The sequence below is a fragment of the Sebastes fasciatus genome, chromosome 6, assembly GCF_043250625.1.
Source record: "Sebastes fasciatus isolate fSebFas1 chromosome 6, fSebFas1.pri, whole genome shotgun sequence".
Lineage (NCBI taxonomy): Eukaryota > Metazoa > Chordata > Actinopteri > Perciformes > Sebastidae > Sebastes > Sebastes fasciatus.
In genome coordinates this window covers 2,619,788-2,636,790 of record NC_133800.1, presented here as the reverse complement: position 1 = coordinate 2,636,790, position 17,003 = coordinate 2,619,788, and the positions used below count along the sequence as shown (strand labels likewise).

The 17,003-nt window shown below is 40.7% G+C and overlaps 2 protein-coding genes across 3 annotated transcripts; both read left to right on the top strand.

The window, feature by feature from the left end:
• The first annotated feature begins 535 nt into the window (after positions 1-535).
• Positions 536-10,882, top strand: dhfr (dihydrofolate reductase). 2 transcript variants are annotated; one of them, XM_074637107.1, is made up of 6 exons: positions 536-818; positions 1,010-1,074; positions 4,828-4,933; positions 8,053-8,176; positions 9,517-9,632; positions 10,765-10,882. In XM_074637107.1, exons 1-6 carry the CDS (start codon positions 727-729, stop codon positions 10,844-10,846), a joined length of 585 nt encoding a protein of 194 aa, XP_074493208.1. In that variant the 5' UTR covers positions 536-726; the 3' UTR covers positions 10,847-10,882. The 2 variants fall into 2 exon arrangements, with proteins under 2 accessions (XP_074493208.1, XP_074493209.1); XM_074637108.1 differs by having other exon boundaries at positions 557-818; positions 1,010-1,059.
• A 3,334-nt stretch (positions 10,883-14,216) lies between these two features.
• Positions 14,217-15,904, top strand: ankrd34bb (ankyrin repeat domain 34Bb). The gene is given in 4 exon segments (XM_074639789.1): positions 14,217-14,419; positions 14,533-15,153; positions 15,336-15,854; positions 15,856-15,904. Coding segments are annotated over 4 exon segments (1,392 nt in total).
• Positions 15,905-17,003: the final 1,099 nt, after the last annotated feature.

Below are 17,003 nucleotides of genomic sequence, written 5' to 3'. Positions count from 1 at the left end.
CTGATTTTATTCTATGTCTAGAGAATGTTTGGTTTGGATTCCATAAAGGTAACCGTAAAATCAAAGAACATTATATTATTAATCTTATTATTCTCTTAGCTATTTTTCATATACATAAATCCAAATTTAGTAAATCTAAACCTTCATTTTTTTGCATTTGAACATGAAACCAAACAATACATTAAATTGATTCTCTCCTCCGAAAACAAAAAGGCTTTTAGGAAGGTAACTTTTGTCTTGTTGTTCTTCTTACAGATTTGCACATCTCTTTGTAGCTAAACCTCTATGACCCATGGATGTATTAAGGTATGACCGGTTTGTGAAAAGTGAGGAAAAAAACAAAACCCGAATGGATGTATTAAGGAGGCTGGGTCACGCGTCACGACGGCAGCTTCAGTTACACTGCGTTATACTCCATAGACCCCAACACCCATGTCCAGCCAGCCTCCTTCCATTAACCTTGGTAGTGGCTAGAAGGGAGCCTGCAAACTGGGGAAACTCTCGCGAGATTGTTAAGGTTAGGCGTTGATCTCTAGTTAAAGGTTAGATCCGATAGGTCGTCGGGCAGCGAGTCTCGAGAGAGTTTTTGCAGATCAGTTTGCGGGCTCCCTTCTAGACACGACCTCATTTCCGGTCCTTCTCTAACATTTTCCCGCCAGCTGTGGTGATAACAGCTACCAGCTACCGACACCGAGCGGAGCGGTCCCGGTGTCCGGTCTCCTCACGATGTCCCGCATTCTGAACGCTATCGTGGCGGTGTGTCCGGACCTGGGCATCGGGAATAATGGAAACCTGCCCTGGACGCCGGTTAGACTCAGGTTAGTCCTGCTGAGGGATGATGGACTAAAGTTCAGCTTTAACACGCTGTTGAGTTGAGCTCGAGCGAGCATTAACCTGCTGTTTACACAAGGAAGAGCACGAGACATTGAAGCTCGCGTGGTGGCAGCAACAATGACCTATAAATGTATGAATTATATAAATGTATTCATTTTATGTTCTTCTTTTATAGTAACGAATTCAAACATTTCCGAAGGATGACAGCGACGCCGTCTGTGACAGGTAACAAACATTCAGGTGATGATTAAAGTGGAACAAGTAGTAAGTGGATGGAACCAGAGAGCTGCACAGAGACTCACCACCTTCAGTACACTACTAGACTATAGTACAGACACAGCTTTAGTCTGTCTAGCTGGCATTAATGCCATAAATCAGCACTATCATGATGTAGAACAAATTACTAAATGACATAATACTACCAAATAGACTAGAAATTATTGAAAAGCATCATTAACCACCAAACAGTCAACAGAATACAGTAAGTTAGTGAGTTCAGTTCTCTCTAAGTGAACTCAGGCTGATTAATTATTTTAGACTATGATGTCTGAAGGTTGACAAACATGCTGATCATCATTCTTATCTATCATTGACTGTGATTATTGACTTGACTTTTCATCTATAAATGCGTGAAAATTGAGAATTTGCCTGCTGAACATTTAAAAAAAAAAAAAAAAAGTCCTTGGTGGTTGAGGAGTGATGAACTCTGACCCCTGTGGTGGGTAACGTCACAGAAGGCCTCCTCATAAAATGCACTGACTTCACCAATACCGAATCTCCCTCCAAACTAAACTAAAGCTGACGGCCCCTCAGTATGATCTGATCAATACCACGCTGGCAGATTGATTTGTTGACTATGTAATGCCACAGGACTGATCAATTCCATAGGTTGTGTCGGCTACGTGATGTAGTCAACAATGAACAACAGCTATGAAACTGAACATTAGCTTGATGATGTTGTAGAATGTGAAGTTATTTGGTGGCCTACTCTGAAACGGTGAACAGTAATTTGGTAGCGTGAGGTGGGAACCTCTGCTGGAAAGGACCACAACTGCGATTTCCACATATAATTAATTAGGCTTTTAATTCACGCTGCACAACTTAATTGTACATCACACACTTTTTAGATAAAAAGTGTCGTTTTCTACATGATCTTCATATATTAATGAGAATTTGTCAGGCTCTGCATTGCCCATGCCTGGAGAAATAACAACAAGGATTGTGTACCTTTGTGTCTTTTGAGAGCTAGATCATAGAGCATTGTGAACATATTCACTGCTTAATAATTGTGAAATATTCTTTTTCAAATAAGCTACAGTAGCCTTCATCATCCTTTCTATGTATCTGGCTCCAACTGGACTCTAGTCTGGAGCATGAAACAGGCTACTGGTTCTATGGTGCACTTTACTGGGTGAAAACGGAACTATATCACATTAACTCTATTACAGCAATGGATTATAGTTTAGCTATATTACTCATACAGATTACATATAAAAGCAACATATACTTGAAATAATGACACGCGGAGTGCAGAATGAACAGTTATTCTCTTTTACCTCTCTGGATAGGCTACAGCCTTACTAGACAAGTGCAAGGGATTAGGTGAAAGTGTCAGGTGTCTCTCCAGGAGGAACATAGTGCTTCACACCTGCCGACATATAAAAGAAACAGCCCATAGTAAGGGTGTGAGAGTTCCGTATAACATCTGTAGAGACCCTCCCTGTAATTGATCACACACTTTTTGTATAGAAGACATTCATGTGTTAATGAAAAGAACAAAACAAAAAAATATCTATTTATCTAGCTATGTATTTATTTAGCCTATCTATCTTCTCCCGTTCCCCCGATCCTGTGCTTAAAGAATGTTACACTTTTATAGAATGACCGATATATCTTCTTGGCTTTTATTTTGAGATGTTTGCTTTTACTTCCGGGTCACCTGTCTGCCATTCTTCATTCTTCAAACCAAAAGGAAAAATAAATTAGGACTGTTTTTTTTTATTTATTTTTTTTTTTGTTGAGAAACAAAAAAGGAACTGACCACGTGATTTAGTTTTTCGTTTAAAATGAAAACAAGAACGACTTCCGTTTTTTTCATTTTTGCTTTCAAATGAAAACATTAACTGCCAGAAAGTACACAGACCTGAATCACAGATATGATGTTTGTCAGTTTAAAACAGGACTTTGCCTCTCTATGAGTATGTGCGTTGCCCTGTAAAGTGCTTCGCTATTGATTAACTCCATGGAGGCTCCTCCTCAGCACCTGAGACGGATCTTTGCACAAACTGCCCAATCAGGAGGTAGCATTTGCAATGCTCCTGGTGGAGTGTTCCCTGAGACCCACTGGGGAGGCCGAAGCCCATAGAGTGGGATGATGTATTTTTGTAGGCCAACCAGGAAGTTATCATCGCCATGGGTTCTCGCCGAAAAAGCCAATTGGATTTTGGATTATTGTAGAAAACAAGCCCTGTGGCAAACAAACTTTTAATACTTGCAGGTTTTGTTCAGCAAGATAATCTTCACAAATGAACACCACTTTTATTTTTAAAGTATGAATGCAATCGCCAGAAGTCAAATGCTAACGTTAGGCTATTAACAAACTACACCACGGTCACATGAACGCGAGTATACACAACGAGGCTGTAAAGGCGGACGAGTCTGTGTGATGACGTTTTAGTAGCCTCATTTAGCCACTTTAGCCAGCAGCATAAAGACATAAGTAAGTAGCATACAGATAGAAAAGTCAAAAATAAGAGGTATCTAGAATAAAAGACTTTTAAAGGTCCCATATTGTAAAAAGTAAGCTTTTCATATCTTGTATATTATAAAGCAGGTTTTAGTGCTACATAAATACTATGAAAGTATCGAAATGCTCAATATACAGAGAAATGCACACAACTCGTTTTCAGAAATTGTGCGTTTGAAACAAGCCGTCAGGATTTACTGTCACACGTCACTTTCATTGATTGAAACATTTCAATTTGACGTTGGGTCAAGCTGAACGAAGAATAATTGACTTGACTGATGGCATTATTATCATTCATTGGCTATAAATAAAGTGCTTTGTTTTTAAGAAGGATTTTGATCATTTTTTTAAATGTAGTAGTAAGAGTCCTGTGGAGAGAAATCTATCATGTTCATTCACAAAGGGTTTATGTTGTTCCACTGTTTAAACAAGTGATTAGGGGTGTAAGAAAATATCAATACGCCTGAGTATCGCGATATTATGTTTTGTGATACTGTATCGATTCTCAAAAACACAGTATTGATTTTTAATTAATAATTAAAATATATATATATATATATACAGTATATACACTGTATATGGCGGTGTGTTCTTTATACTATGTCACCATTCCTATTATATTTTTTAAAATGGCAATATATCGCCCTGCTAACAGTATTGCAATATATTGAATCGTAACCCTTGTATCATGATACGTATTGTATCGCATCGCCAGATTCTCGCCAGATTCTTGGTCAAAAAACCTGGTCCATTTAACATCCTGACTATGAGCATGTGTCTGTTCCAGAGGACGATAGGAAAAGGCCCTTTGGCCTGCTGACTTCTTTGTAACTCTGGGGACAGACAGGGGCACTGTATTCTGAGAGTGGAGTCCTGATTGGAGCATAAGGTTGAAGATCAGACAAGTAGGAAGGGGCATACTCATTTAAAACTTTGTAGGTCATCAAAAGCGATGTGACAAACATCTTGAATCTTGAATCTTGAAAGCACCTGATCATCTGCCTTTTTATAGACTTCCGGGCATTATAAAACAAGCTGCAGAATAAAATAAATATTACAACTAAATAAATGATGAAACTAGTGAAAAAAATGATTAAGGGATCCACAAGACTATCTCACCAGATGGTCATTAATTCAGTTTTAAAATCCATCACTAATGGAGCCTGTAAGAGAATTGAGACCAATCTGCGGCTTCGCCAGCAGCGATGACTTAACTAGTAATTAATTCCAACCTTGCTGTCCTGCAGGCAAGCAGAACGTGGTGATCATGGGCAGAAAAACATGGTTTTCCATCCCAGAGAAGAACAGACCTCTGAACAACAGGATCAACATTGTCCTCAGCAGGGAATACAAGTATGTGTCACACCAGGGTCTGAAATTGGCACCCGCCAAATGCGGGTAAATTGTTGGCAGTGGCGGGTAAAATCGTCAGGCCATCTGCCACTTTGGCAGACAGGGAAAATGCGAGTGATGGGGATAGAGAACGGGTATTTTCTCCCTGATAATGCGACACTGAGAACAACAAACCTGTGTAGAGATCAACAGGAGGAGAGTTAGTAACGTTACCTGTTAGAAGCAGGTGGGCAGAGCAGTCCTGCTTGGTTAAATAACGGAGATACGAACATTAACGGAGGTACCATTCAGGTATTATTATGAGGCAACGTTATCATGATGGGTTCAAATGTAATCGTAAAATTAAGTTTTTGACAAGAAACTTGAATAAATCCAGATGTTTGAAGGAGATGTTTTCACAGCAATATAAAATATATATTAGAGAGAGTATTATATATATATATATATTTAAATAATCATTTAAATAATCATTTGAATTGTGTGTTTTTATGCAAACAACCACTATAGATGACAATAACAACGTACAGTACTGTGTACACTACCCTCCCATCCCCAAAAAATAGGGCTCTCCCTGAAGCCATGGTGTAATTTGAACACTGTAATTTACCATGCATATAATATTTTTTATGTAAAATACATCGAACATTGAATGACAACATATCTAGAATGTGGTTCCTTCATTTAGCGCAGAGATTTCAAACGTGGTAGATCAAATTTCTGAGTGGCAGACAAAAAAAATACTTGCCTGCCACAGTGGCAGGAGGTGAAAAAAGTTCATATCAGACCCTGTGTCACACACAATTAATGCTACTACACAGCAGTGTGTACTAATGAAATGTAATATTTCACTGTAGACGCACTGCAACTTGCATAAAGAGCGCTCTATTTTACTTAAAGTGTAACTAAACCCTCTCAACACTTTCAGCGAAAACGAAAAAGTAAAGAAAAGTGTATATATATGGAGGTATATATATATTTAGTAGTGTTGTTGGTGGATTCAGGTCTTGACACAAAGTATTGAGTTCTACATATTGTGTTGTAAATACAGTATGCATAGCGACTTCCCTCTACTGGTTGAAACCCGCCTATTGCAACTGAATTTTGCTATTGACTGATCTGGAGACAGGTCTCGTATTATGGAAGCAGCTTTTGTCACCAAAAAAAAAATATGTAATTTCAAGTCCACAGAAAAGAGAGAAAAGGCTTGTGCTGTGCCGTCATTGTAATTTTACACTGGTTTCGGTAAATGAGCCGACACCGATAGACGCGTGTCTTTCCCAGCCCTGACCATGTTGGTACTCTTTCATGTTCTAGTGGCATTTTTTGAATTTACAGGTTAGACACATTTCAGCCAGAACTCTAGTTACACTTTAATTGTTGCTCAGTTTGTTCAAATTCTATTGTTGGCTTTTAGTGCTGACTGTAGAGACAACTCTGGTGTTATTTTATTTTACAGTTTTTACCTGTAATCTATTTTGGTATAGACTTTTTGTATATGTTGGTAGACAGGACTTGCCTCTCAGAAATGCAGCTTGTAGAAGTCAAAAAACAAAAAGCAGGACTGAGATGTATTTTTGTTTTGTTTTAAAAGAACAGTTTTCCAGTTTTAGTTTAGTTTATTTGTGAAGGGACGGTGCAAATTAATAAATACACATGGTATGAAAAATGCCAGATTTAGCCAAAAGGCTATTTTTCATCTGTTGTCTCTGGCATCCTCAAATACATCAGAACAAAAACATCAAACAGGGCTGCAGTTTAAAAGTTGGAAAGGGCACAGTTGTTAAAAGCAGTGGAAACAGTAGTGATATTTCTACATATAGAATGACAATGCAGACATGCAGGACATATAGATAGAAGCAGCAAATAGAGTTTAGTGCTGACCTGTGGATGTATTAATCATCCATTTGTTTTAATGGGGTACTGAAAGATCTATAGGTGTTTAGTTGTCTGATGTGAATTAGATCGACTCCACTCTCTTGAACCTCTGACAGACCAGGCTGGCTGACTTTTGTATCTAGTGTTTTGAGTGCTTGTTTATCTGGTGATTTGAGTGGGTTCAGTGTGCTATGGTTGGTCTGTGAGCAGCTTGTTCAACAGTAGTTCAGATGAGTACAAATCATAGACTTTAAAAACATCTTAGCAGCCTCTGGAGACATGTGATTTCTAATGAATCGGAAATTTGCAAGATTGAACTGGACCCCTTTACGTTTTTTTTAACATGTCACTTAAAGGAGTGGTTAGAGTCAATTAACACCCCAAGATATCTGAATTCATTCGTTAACCGACAAGATTTGTGCCTCGCATGCAGCGGTGCGCCAGCTGTATGAGGACAACAGACACCTGAGTCCCCAGTTCACCGTACGGGAGCGTTAACTTAGCAGGCAGCCACTTTCCCAGTAAAAGTCTCCACCGCACATTTAGTTTAGTTTAGCAGGTTGTCAGCTGTGTGTCTGCCCGGATTAACGATAGCGATTGTCCGACAAACAGTGTTTGTGCTTCATTAGCAGCTGCTAGCATTGCCGGTGGCTCCGTGCCCGCTGTTTCTCAGTAACCTTGGATACTGACGGGAGAATTGTGATATGTCTAAAATTACAAATGGGAAGTGTGTCACCAGATTTGAATATTGGACTGACGATGGCAGATTTGCAGGTAGAGCATTGTAGATAGCTATACGTTCCCCCAAATGGGACACCTTCACCCCAACTTCCTTTGATAATTATAAAACAGGCAGATTTAATTATGGACAGCAAAGTTCCTGATTATAGTGAAAAAATGGTGTCCCTTTGACAATACCATTAATTTGGTTGGCATTGAAAGAGACTGACTAAAAGCTGAATCCCTTTCACCTGAGCTGGAGGCAGAAATATCAGACAGATATTTCAAAACCTGGACAAATAAAGCCAAATGATCTGCATGGATGGGTAGGGGTAAGGAAGAAAATAGTTTTTTAAGTAATTTTAGTGAACTGAACCTTTAAGTCAATAAGTAACACGATGGCCAGTTAGCAGGGTGTTATACTGCTCAGCAAACTTGATGCAGGGCCAATAGGTGCTAATCAAGTAATGCCATCAAGTGCCGTTTACTGAAGTGACCTGATATATGTGCCAATTTCCCTCCAGAGCGCCCCCTGCAGGAGCACACCACCTGGCACCAGACTTCAACTCCGCTCTCAGGCTGGTCGACACGCAGCTAGCAGAAGAGGTTGACCAGGTCTGGGTTATTGGGGGCAGCTCTCTCTACAAGGTACTGCATGGAACACCCAGGGCGCCCACTGGTCACACGTTTTGGGATGTTTTAAAATCTGTAAAAAACTGACTGTCGTGGAATTTTACTTACGTCACACACATTCTTTAAAGGGACTGTTTGAAATTGCTTGTTAACAGCGACACCTGTGGCCGTTAAGTCAACTAAAGTCAGCGTCCTGTTGCTGGCGCTTGTGCTCGCTCTACATAGACATGAACGAGCATCACTCAAAACAGTGAGGAGACACACGTCAGCTAAAAGCACAATATCACTCTATATTTCAGCTGCTTGGCAGTAATGTTAGCTGACCAGACGAAGGTCTCTCCATGAATCAATGCTGATCCTAGTGTTGGCTTTTCCTGCCTCAGCCTCCCGACCGCGGCCGGAGGGAACAGGGGAGACACCGGAGTTTTGGTTGGAGACGATAACGTTTCTTTCTGCGGAGCCCCGTCACTTCACAAGACACGGGAAACCTCTGTTGGTCTGGAGGAGCTGCAGCAGTTATTTCTGCACAAATGTCTACTGTACATTCACTAGATATTCTCAGAGCTAAACTAACTCTTCTGCAGTGTGGAGTGAGCAGCATGCACGTGAGAGCTGGAGCGAGTGAGAACGAGCGCGGTGTGTGAGTGAAGGCAGGCAGAGGAGCAGAGTACAGCAGAGACTCCGGCCCTGGAGACCAAAGCTACGGTCTCCCCCGCGTCCTCCGACCGCGCCCAACACTGTTTAACAGACGGGCTTCACTAGATACAACCAAAAGGTTTTGGTGCTTCCGTGTAGTTTGTGTTGGAGTCTGAGTCTGAACAGCGTAGCCACACGTGAGCGTGCATGGGACACCGACCCGCAATGATTTATACGTGTAAGAAGTTACAAACATCCATCCATCCATCCATCCATCTGCAACCGCTTATCCCGTTAGGGGTCGCGGGGGGGCTGGAGCCGATCCCAGCCGACATTGGGCGAAGGCAGGGTACACCCTGGACAGGTCGCCAGTCCATCGCAGTTACAAACAGTCCCTTTTAAATGTTCAGTCTTTAATTAAAAATGTTTGTCATTGTTTTTGAATCTTGGTGAAAAACTGCTGCAGAAATTGACCATTTTCAAATAACCAATGAAGATATGTTTAAGTATCTAATTACTAGTGAACAACGGGAAATGCGATCTAAATAATTATCCAGTGTTAATTATTTTATTTATCCAATTTTACTGTCATACTGGTTGCCGCTATCAATGCTGGTCATGGTGAACCACTAAAGGATGAACTGAAATTACACACACTTCTGCATACACACAGCCTTTTTCTTTCTGTAATTATGTTTTTGTTGCTTTGGGCTACCCAGGAGTTGATGGAGAGCCTGGGGACCAGGAGACTGTTCGTCACACGAATCCTGAAGCAGTTTGAGTGCGACACGTTCCTCCCTGAAATCAGTCCAGACAAATATCGTCTACTGCCAGAGTAAGATCAGTAATTCAGGTTTATTACAACTTGTGTCATTTCTGTCAGTTATGATAATCTTGTACTAACCAAAGTATTTACTGAGATATTGGCGCAAGTTGACATCAGATGGGTCAGTCAGATGATCAGACAGAAACAAACCAACAGTTTATCCAGATCTAAACAACTTAATTTGGAGGCCAAACTGAAAGTGAGCACACCTGAAATATTGCTAATAATCCCTCATAGTACAGGAAATCTGTGTGCACAACCACAGTAAGTGCAGTAGGTCAGAGCTGAAGCAGGACACGGGTCTGTGAACTGCGATGGATGTTTACAGGAGACAGTCTGGGTCATATTTCTTTCTGTTCGCTTTAGTTTTCTCATCTGAATAAGTTTGACGAACCGAATTGTCCCTTAAAGTTGATTCACTCAACATTATAAAGCCTTATTTGCACAGTTTTTCAAAAGCAAATCCAAATCCATTTAAAAATCATGGTAGTAAAACCAAATGTTTTGTTTTTCATTACTGACAGCTGTTGGCTGCTGAAATTAGGAACTTCCCCTGAATTTTGAATAATGCACTGACTGCCCTTAAAGGTCCCATATCATGCTCATTTTCAGGTTCATACTTGTATTTTGTGTTTCTACTAGAACATGTTTACATGCTTACAACACATTATTTTCATCGTACTGTCTGCCTGAATATACCTGTATTCACCCTCTGTCTGAAACGCTGCGTTTTAGTGCATTTCAATGGAATTGCAATGGAATTGCATTGCTAGGCAACAGTTTGGGTCCATGTTTAATTCCTGTCAGCTGATGTTATTTACATACACTGCAACAGGAAACAAATTGGGACCCATTTAGAATGTTTAAAACTGTAATTGTCTAAATATTGTATATTTGTGACATCACAAATGGACAGAAATCCTAGCGGCTTGTTTCAAACGCACAATTTCTGAATACGGGCAGTGTGTATCTTTCCGTATATTGAGCGTTTTGATAGTTTAACAGTATTTATATAGCACTTAAACCTGCTTTATAATATAAAAGACCTGAAAATCTCACTTTTTTCAATATGGGACCTTTAAACCTTTAATATTATGTGTATACAAGATAAAACATACAGTAATGTTTGTCCCGCCTACAGGTTTCCAGGAGTGCCACAAGAGCTACAGGAGGAGAACGGCATCCAGTACAGATTTGAAGTCTATGAGAGCATCGAGCAATGAAGTGAATTAAGAAAAATAAAACCAGAACCGTATAAATCCTGGACTTTTAGTCATTTCATTTGTAGTTATTTACAGGTGTTGGAAATCTAAAAAAAAACACCTTTACTGTATTTATTTGAAAAAGGGTTTATCCTTTACATGATCATATATTTTGTATGGCATTTTACAGACGAGCTGAATTTCGCATGGGAAGTGTTACAAAATGGCAACATGGTAACTTCACAAGACCGTCACATTAATTGGGTTGCATGAACCTGTAGCACCACCGATGTTGTCTACAGGCTCGAGTGCCCCTGTGGTTGATTTTAAATAGGTTAGACTAAAAGAAAACTGAGGGACAGGGTATCTGACCGCTTGTATGTCAGGCACCATCTGATGTCTCAACAAGTGACTCCACATTGAAAGTTACAGGCATCAATGCCACAGGTTTCGGATATTAGAATGGTGACAAAATCAAACGCCTCAAGCAACTAGAGGCATACCGGATCTATAGCCTCAAAGCCACAAATCACCCTGAACACTTTATTATAGCGGAAGTGTGGTTCATTCATGGGAGCATCTAACCATCTTTCGTCTGCTATGCCAGTATATTTAATTACTGAATGATCTACTATAGATGCTACAGTATATACTCTTACTAGTTAAGACACATTATGACCTATACGTGCTCACGCTTTTGCCCCATTGGTTACACATTTCTCCCTTCGGAGTTCACACTGTCAGCACAACAGCAGTCAGTGAGGAATAAAATGTGGAGACCTTTCCATTCTTTTCACACACAATGCATTCAATGACATCTTTTTAAATTCATGAATTGTTTTCTCACTCAAACTCGGCAACCACCAAAACTGTGTATTTACAGTCCATTTCACACGTTTACATACTTTTTACATTAGAGATGAAAAGTTTATGATATATTTGCTGGATACAACGAATGCTAGATTTTTGGACATATCTGCAGCAGATTTCCAAGGATGGAGAAAGATCATTTCCCAGGTATATTTCAAGAGAGGACAGAAGGTGTGATGTGGATAAGAACCTGCGGCCAAATGCAGAAGAAACCTGCCTTGGCGGAGGTCTGCGCTCTCCGAGTGCACTTCTAGTTTACTAAATCCAATGTTAGTATTTACAGTGTAAAAGCTCCTGTATTGTTTCCCCCCACAATACAGTTTTTGTGGTTGCCATGGTCACACGGCAAGCCATGGTGGCAAGTTGAAAAAGTTGAACCATCTCCGAATGTAGCAGCAAAGACCTGTGCATGTTCACATGGGGGGGCAGCCACTCCCTAGCTCCATGCCACAGAGGCCCATGTGTTTACATTGAAAACCACCGAGGTGACAGTGAAAGCATCTTTAGATGTGGTGGACAATAAATCCCTTCTCTATATAAAAGCACAATAAACAGGAAATCACAAACTGGAATAGATGGATCAGTAAGAGGGAAAGAATAGAACAGCAGAACAGTAAATGTGAGCATTTCATACTGACATCATACTGACTGTTATAAACCGACACATCGGTCACACATTGGAGAAGGACATCAGCCTTTTAAAAAACAATACTACCAGATTTAAAAGTGGCTATCAATCAGCATATATTTAAAGGGACTGTTTGTAACTTCTCACACGTATAAATCATTGCAGGTCGGTGTCCCATGCGCGCTCGCGTGTGGCTACGCTGTTCAGACAAGACTCCAACACAAACTAGACAGAAGCACCAAAACCTCTTGGTTGTATCTAGTGAAGCCCGTCTGACTTTTGTTGACTTAACGACCACAGGTGTTGCTGTTAACAAGACATTTCTGATTCTTACAAACAGTCCCTGTAAGGTATTGGTTCTAGGTTCTTTGTTTTCTAATGTGTTTTACAAAGCAGAATGTTTTAGATACATGCCATTAGAATACACCAGGATACCAAGACTAAGGTTGTCATTTTGATGTGCTGTGTAGGTGAATGCAGTTCAATTGTGGGACGACAAACGAAGCTGATATTGACTTTCTTTCACATTTACATGTAATGACTTTTGAACATCAGCATCATTAAATCAACATAAGAGCCCCACCTACAGTAGGGGGTCGACAGAATGGAGCAAAGAGAATACACCAGACCAGTTCCCACCCTGCTGACCAGCTCTCCAAACCCAGGTGCATCCCAGGTTGGCTGCCGGCCCAGCAAAGCAGAAAAACACAAATCAGGTATTTTAAATCAGAGTAACGCCTGAATATTGTAACAAACTTCCTTGCATACGTAATTAATTGCCATGTTTGCGGTGTTGCAAACAGCTGTCACATCTCTTTCCCTCACGAGTACCTGGAACTGGAATTTAGTACTTGTATCTCCTGAGCAATGCCCAAATTTAGGTTCAGGACCTTGTTCAGTGGAAACAGAACCTGTGATAATGGCTAAAGTTAAGTTCCTGTCGTGGAAAAGGTACTACAGTATATACAATGTATATTATGCACAAAAAGCAGTATCACAATGTACAGTAGCCTACATGTTATGTGCATGTTACCCTGATGTAAGACATTTTAAAAAACATCTTTTTTTATAGCAAGTATGTGAGAATCTCAGAGTGCAGACGTACAGTATATAATATGTGCAAAGACTGGGATGTGTTTGGAGGAGTCTGGAATCAGACAGAAAAAAAAATGTGGATCAAACAAATGGGGACTGCAGTTTATGTGTTTAAAGGTCTCATATTGTAAAAAGTGAGATTTTCACGTCTTTAGGTTAAGTGCTTTATAAATACTGTTAAACTATCAAAACGTTCAATATACGGAGAAATACACACAGCCCGTAGTCAGAAATTTTGCGTTTGAACAAGCCATTAGGATTTCTGTCCACTTGTGATGTCACAAATATACAATATTTAGACCATTACACAGTTTTAAACATAAACATTCTAAATGTGTCCCAGTTTATTTCTGGTTGCAGTGTATGTTAATGACATCAGCAAACAGGAAGTAAACATGGACCCAAGCTGTTGCCTAGCAACACATTTCCATTGCAATTCCGTTGAAATGTATTAAAACGGAGTGTTTCAGACAGAGGGTGAATACAGGTATATTCAGGCAGACAGTATGAGGAAAGTAAAGTTTTTTTTTTTTTTTACATTACAGCATGTAAACATGTTCTAGTAGAAACACAAAATACAAGTATGAACCTGAAAATAGGAACGATATGGGACCTTTAAGTTCCGGTGTGGTTTGAGGACCCACACAAGAAACGCCACCAACAGCTGCCCACCTGATGGATTACACCTGAGTATTTAAATGTTCCTCTTCCTCTATTGCAGGGACTGGGCTGTGTGCACCTTTGGACAAATGTAACAATCCTTCATCAAAGACAGTGAAGGTGGATTAGAGGCAGCCGATGGATGAGTCAAGAGAGGTTCGAACCGATGGCAATTCTCTGCTGAAGGCTGTCTATTTGAGTCGTCTGCGTCTGACTAGGCGGCTCCTGGAGGGAGAAGCCTACATAAACGAAAGTAATGAATATGGCGAGACACCACTTATGGTGGCCTGCAAGACGCGCCATACAGATTCACAGAGTGTGCCCAAACACAAGATGGTTCAGTATGTTCTATCTGGATGCATGTATGCTATTGATTCTTAAAAGCATGTGGTTTGGTGAGGATTACTGGCTTCCTCTTTCCTGGTGTAATAAATGGGATATTTACTCCCATTAGGTATCTTCTGGAAAATGGTGCAGATCCAAACATCCAAGACAAGATGGGGAAAACAGCTCTGATGCATGCATGCCTCGAACAAACTGGAACTGAAACTCTGTCACTCCTGCTGAGCAGTGGAGCTGATCCAACGCTGGAGGATCATGCAGGCTTATCAGCACTGGTTCATGCAGTCAATTCAGGCAACAGGGACATCCTCTGGGTTCTCCTGGATGCCTGTAAAGCGAAGGGTAAGGACGTAATCATCATCACCACCAACAAACTGCCATCCGGCCATCAGATGACAAAGCAGTACCTCAATGTCCTTCCACCTCCAGACCTTGAGGAGCGTCTGCATTACACCCCAACATCTTGTTGCTTGTCTCCAAATGAGGTCCAGCTACAAACTCCTTCACAGAGCTTCACATCAAGTGCTTCTCCCCAACCTGGTAGCCCAGGTTCTCTAATCCAACATCTTAGTCCTTTACGTGTTCCTGGTGTGGATAAGCCACTCACTCTCCAGGGGCTACACTCAGAGCAGTGGTCCAAAAGTCCTTCCCTGTTGCTCCAGCAGAGCCAGGCCTCCTCTCTGACAGAGGATCCAGTGGAAATTACACCTAATGAGGAGTTGACAGCATTGATGTCAAAGACACAACAGGGCTTCTAAATGCACTAGAGAATATGTCAGGAAATGAGAAAAGGGGAGGACGTAGAAGAAGAGGCTTTGGTAGAAAGATGTCATATGACAGTGCTGCAAGTTCAGCCCATTCTGCCTCACACCCAAACTTACATCAAGACAGCCTCCCCTTTCCCCATGAATCCAGTCCTGTGGATGGAGATTCCTCTGAGAGTCTCAGAAAATATAATGTTTTGAGTCTGCAAAATGTGGTCTGTCGGCGGAACATTGGTATTGAGCACTACAGTTCAGACTCTCAGTTACCACAGTTTGGCAGCCAAGATAATAGCTCCAAGAATGGTGGTGGGGCTGGAGTTGGACCAGAAAAACACAAGCTGGTCAACAGCAGATCCTTTACTCTGTCAGGATCCAGGGAGTCCTTGGAGGGCACTGTCCAGAGACAAGGCACTGCCGGGCTGGAGCGAAGAGGCTCAGGAGCCCTTCTGGATCACATCACCCACACTCGCCCTAGATACCTCCCTCCTCTGAATCCCCATGCTCCTATACCAGATATAGGGGTCAGCTCTAGCTCTTCCAACCCTTTGAGTGGAAGTAGCAAGACATTGAATGGTGTTCTTACAGGGCCAAAGCCTGTTCTACCCTGTGCACCTGTTTTCCAGAGGGATCTAAAAAAAAAAAAAATGCTGTGGAGACGCCACTCAATGCAGTGAGCAGATAAAACAGCTGGCCAACTTCAAGGAAACTTTTGGCCACTAGAATACAATTCTATGTTAATAATAAGTATCAGTAGAAAATGCATGTGCTCCTACCAGTATCATACATTGCTGTATACCTATGAGGCCACTGCTGATGCCAGCACATGTGTACTTTTAAGACAAAATACAGTTTAGGCATTCTGAGCCTTCATTGATATCCTGTTTTTAGACCTTTCATGACATCATTTCACATCGTCATACCCACCACATGGTTTGAGCTCTATGTAATGAAACATACAAAAAAAGTCAAGAAAATTGTAACTTTAGTGTGAAATTTTGCATTATAATTACCTGAGAAAATTAAAAAATGTATGTACTTTAGCATTTTTCCAGAACAGCTACATAGTTTGACCAAAAACTTCTAAACACAATGTCCTTTCAAAAACATCTTGTTTCCTTTCTCAGTGGATGGAGTCGTTTAGTTGATATGGAGATGGTTTTGTTTTAATCACATGATGTAGTACGGAATTCTTGTCACATGATCACAGGTGGCCGTATGGGGAAAGATGGCAAACTGTTGGATGTAAAGGTCCTCCTTGGTCTTTTTCCGGCCGTCCTGGTTGATGATCCCTTTCAATCAATCTATGCTGTGAGTGTTTTTTGTCTGGTGTTCACAGACAGTTGATGTCTGTTTCACGATGTTCATTAAAAAGATACTGTACACAATAAATAAATAAATTATTAAAGTGTATCAGGGCTTAAGACATGATGATATGAGTTTGTGATGGTCATCCTCATGCTCTATTATATCTCATAAATTGTTGCAGCAATTTTGGGGTTGATACCATTTTGTTACACACATTTGGTGCTAAATCTAACCTTTTTTTTAACCACTCGATAATTGATAAAAATTGTCAATAATCCCTCCAAAATACCACAATAAGACACTAAGACCTTAAGGAGCACCAAAGAAAAGCCATGCTGTGATTTGGTATCAAAAAACTTTCACATTTGGAGATTTCTACAAGAATTTCATTTTTCGATGATTGGATGGCGAGCAGTTCTGTTCTGGTAACTGCTCAGAAACCCCCTTATTGCCAATCTAGCTAGGAAAGCCATCCATCCTCTGAATGCTCTAGGTCTCTAGTTTGATCCATCCA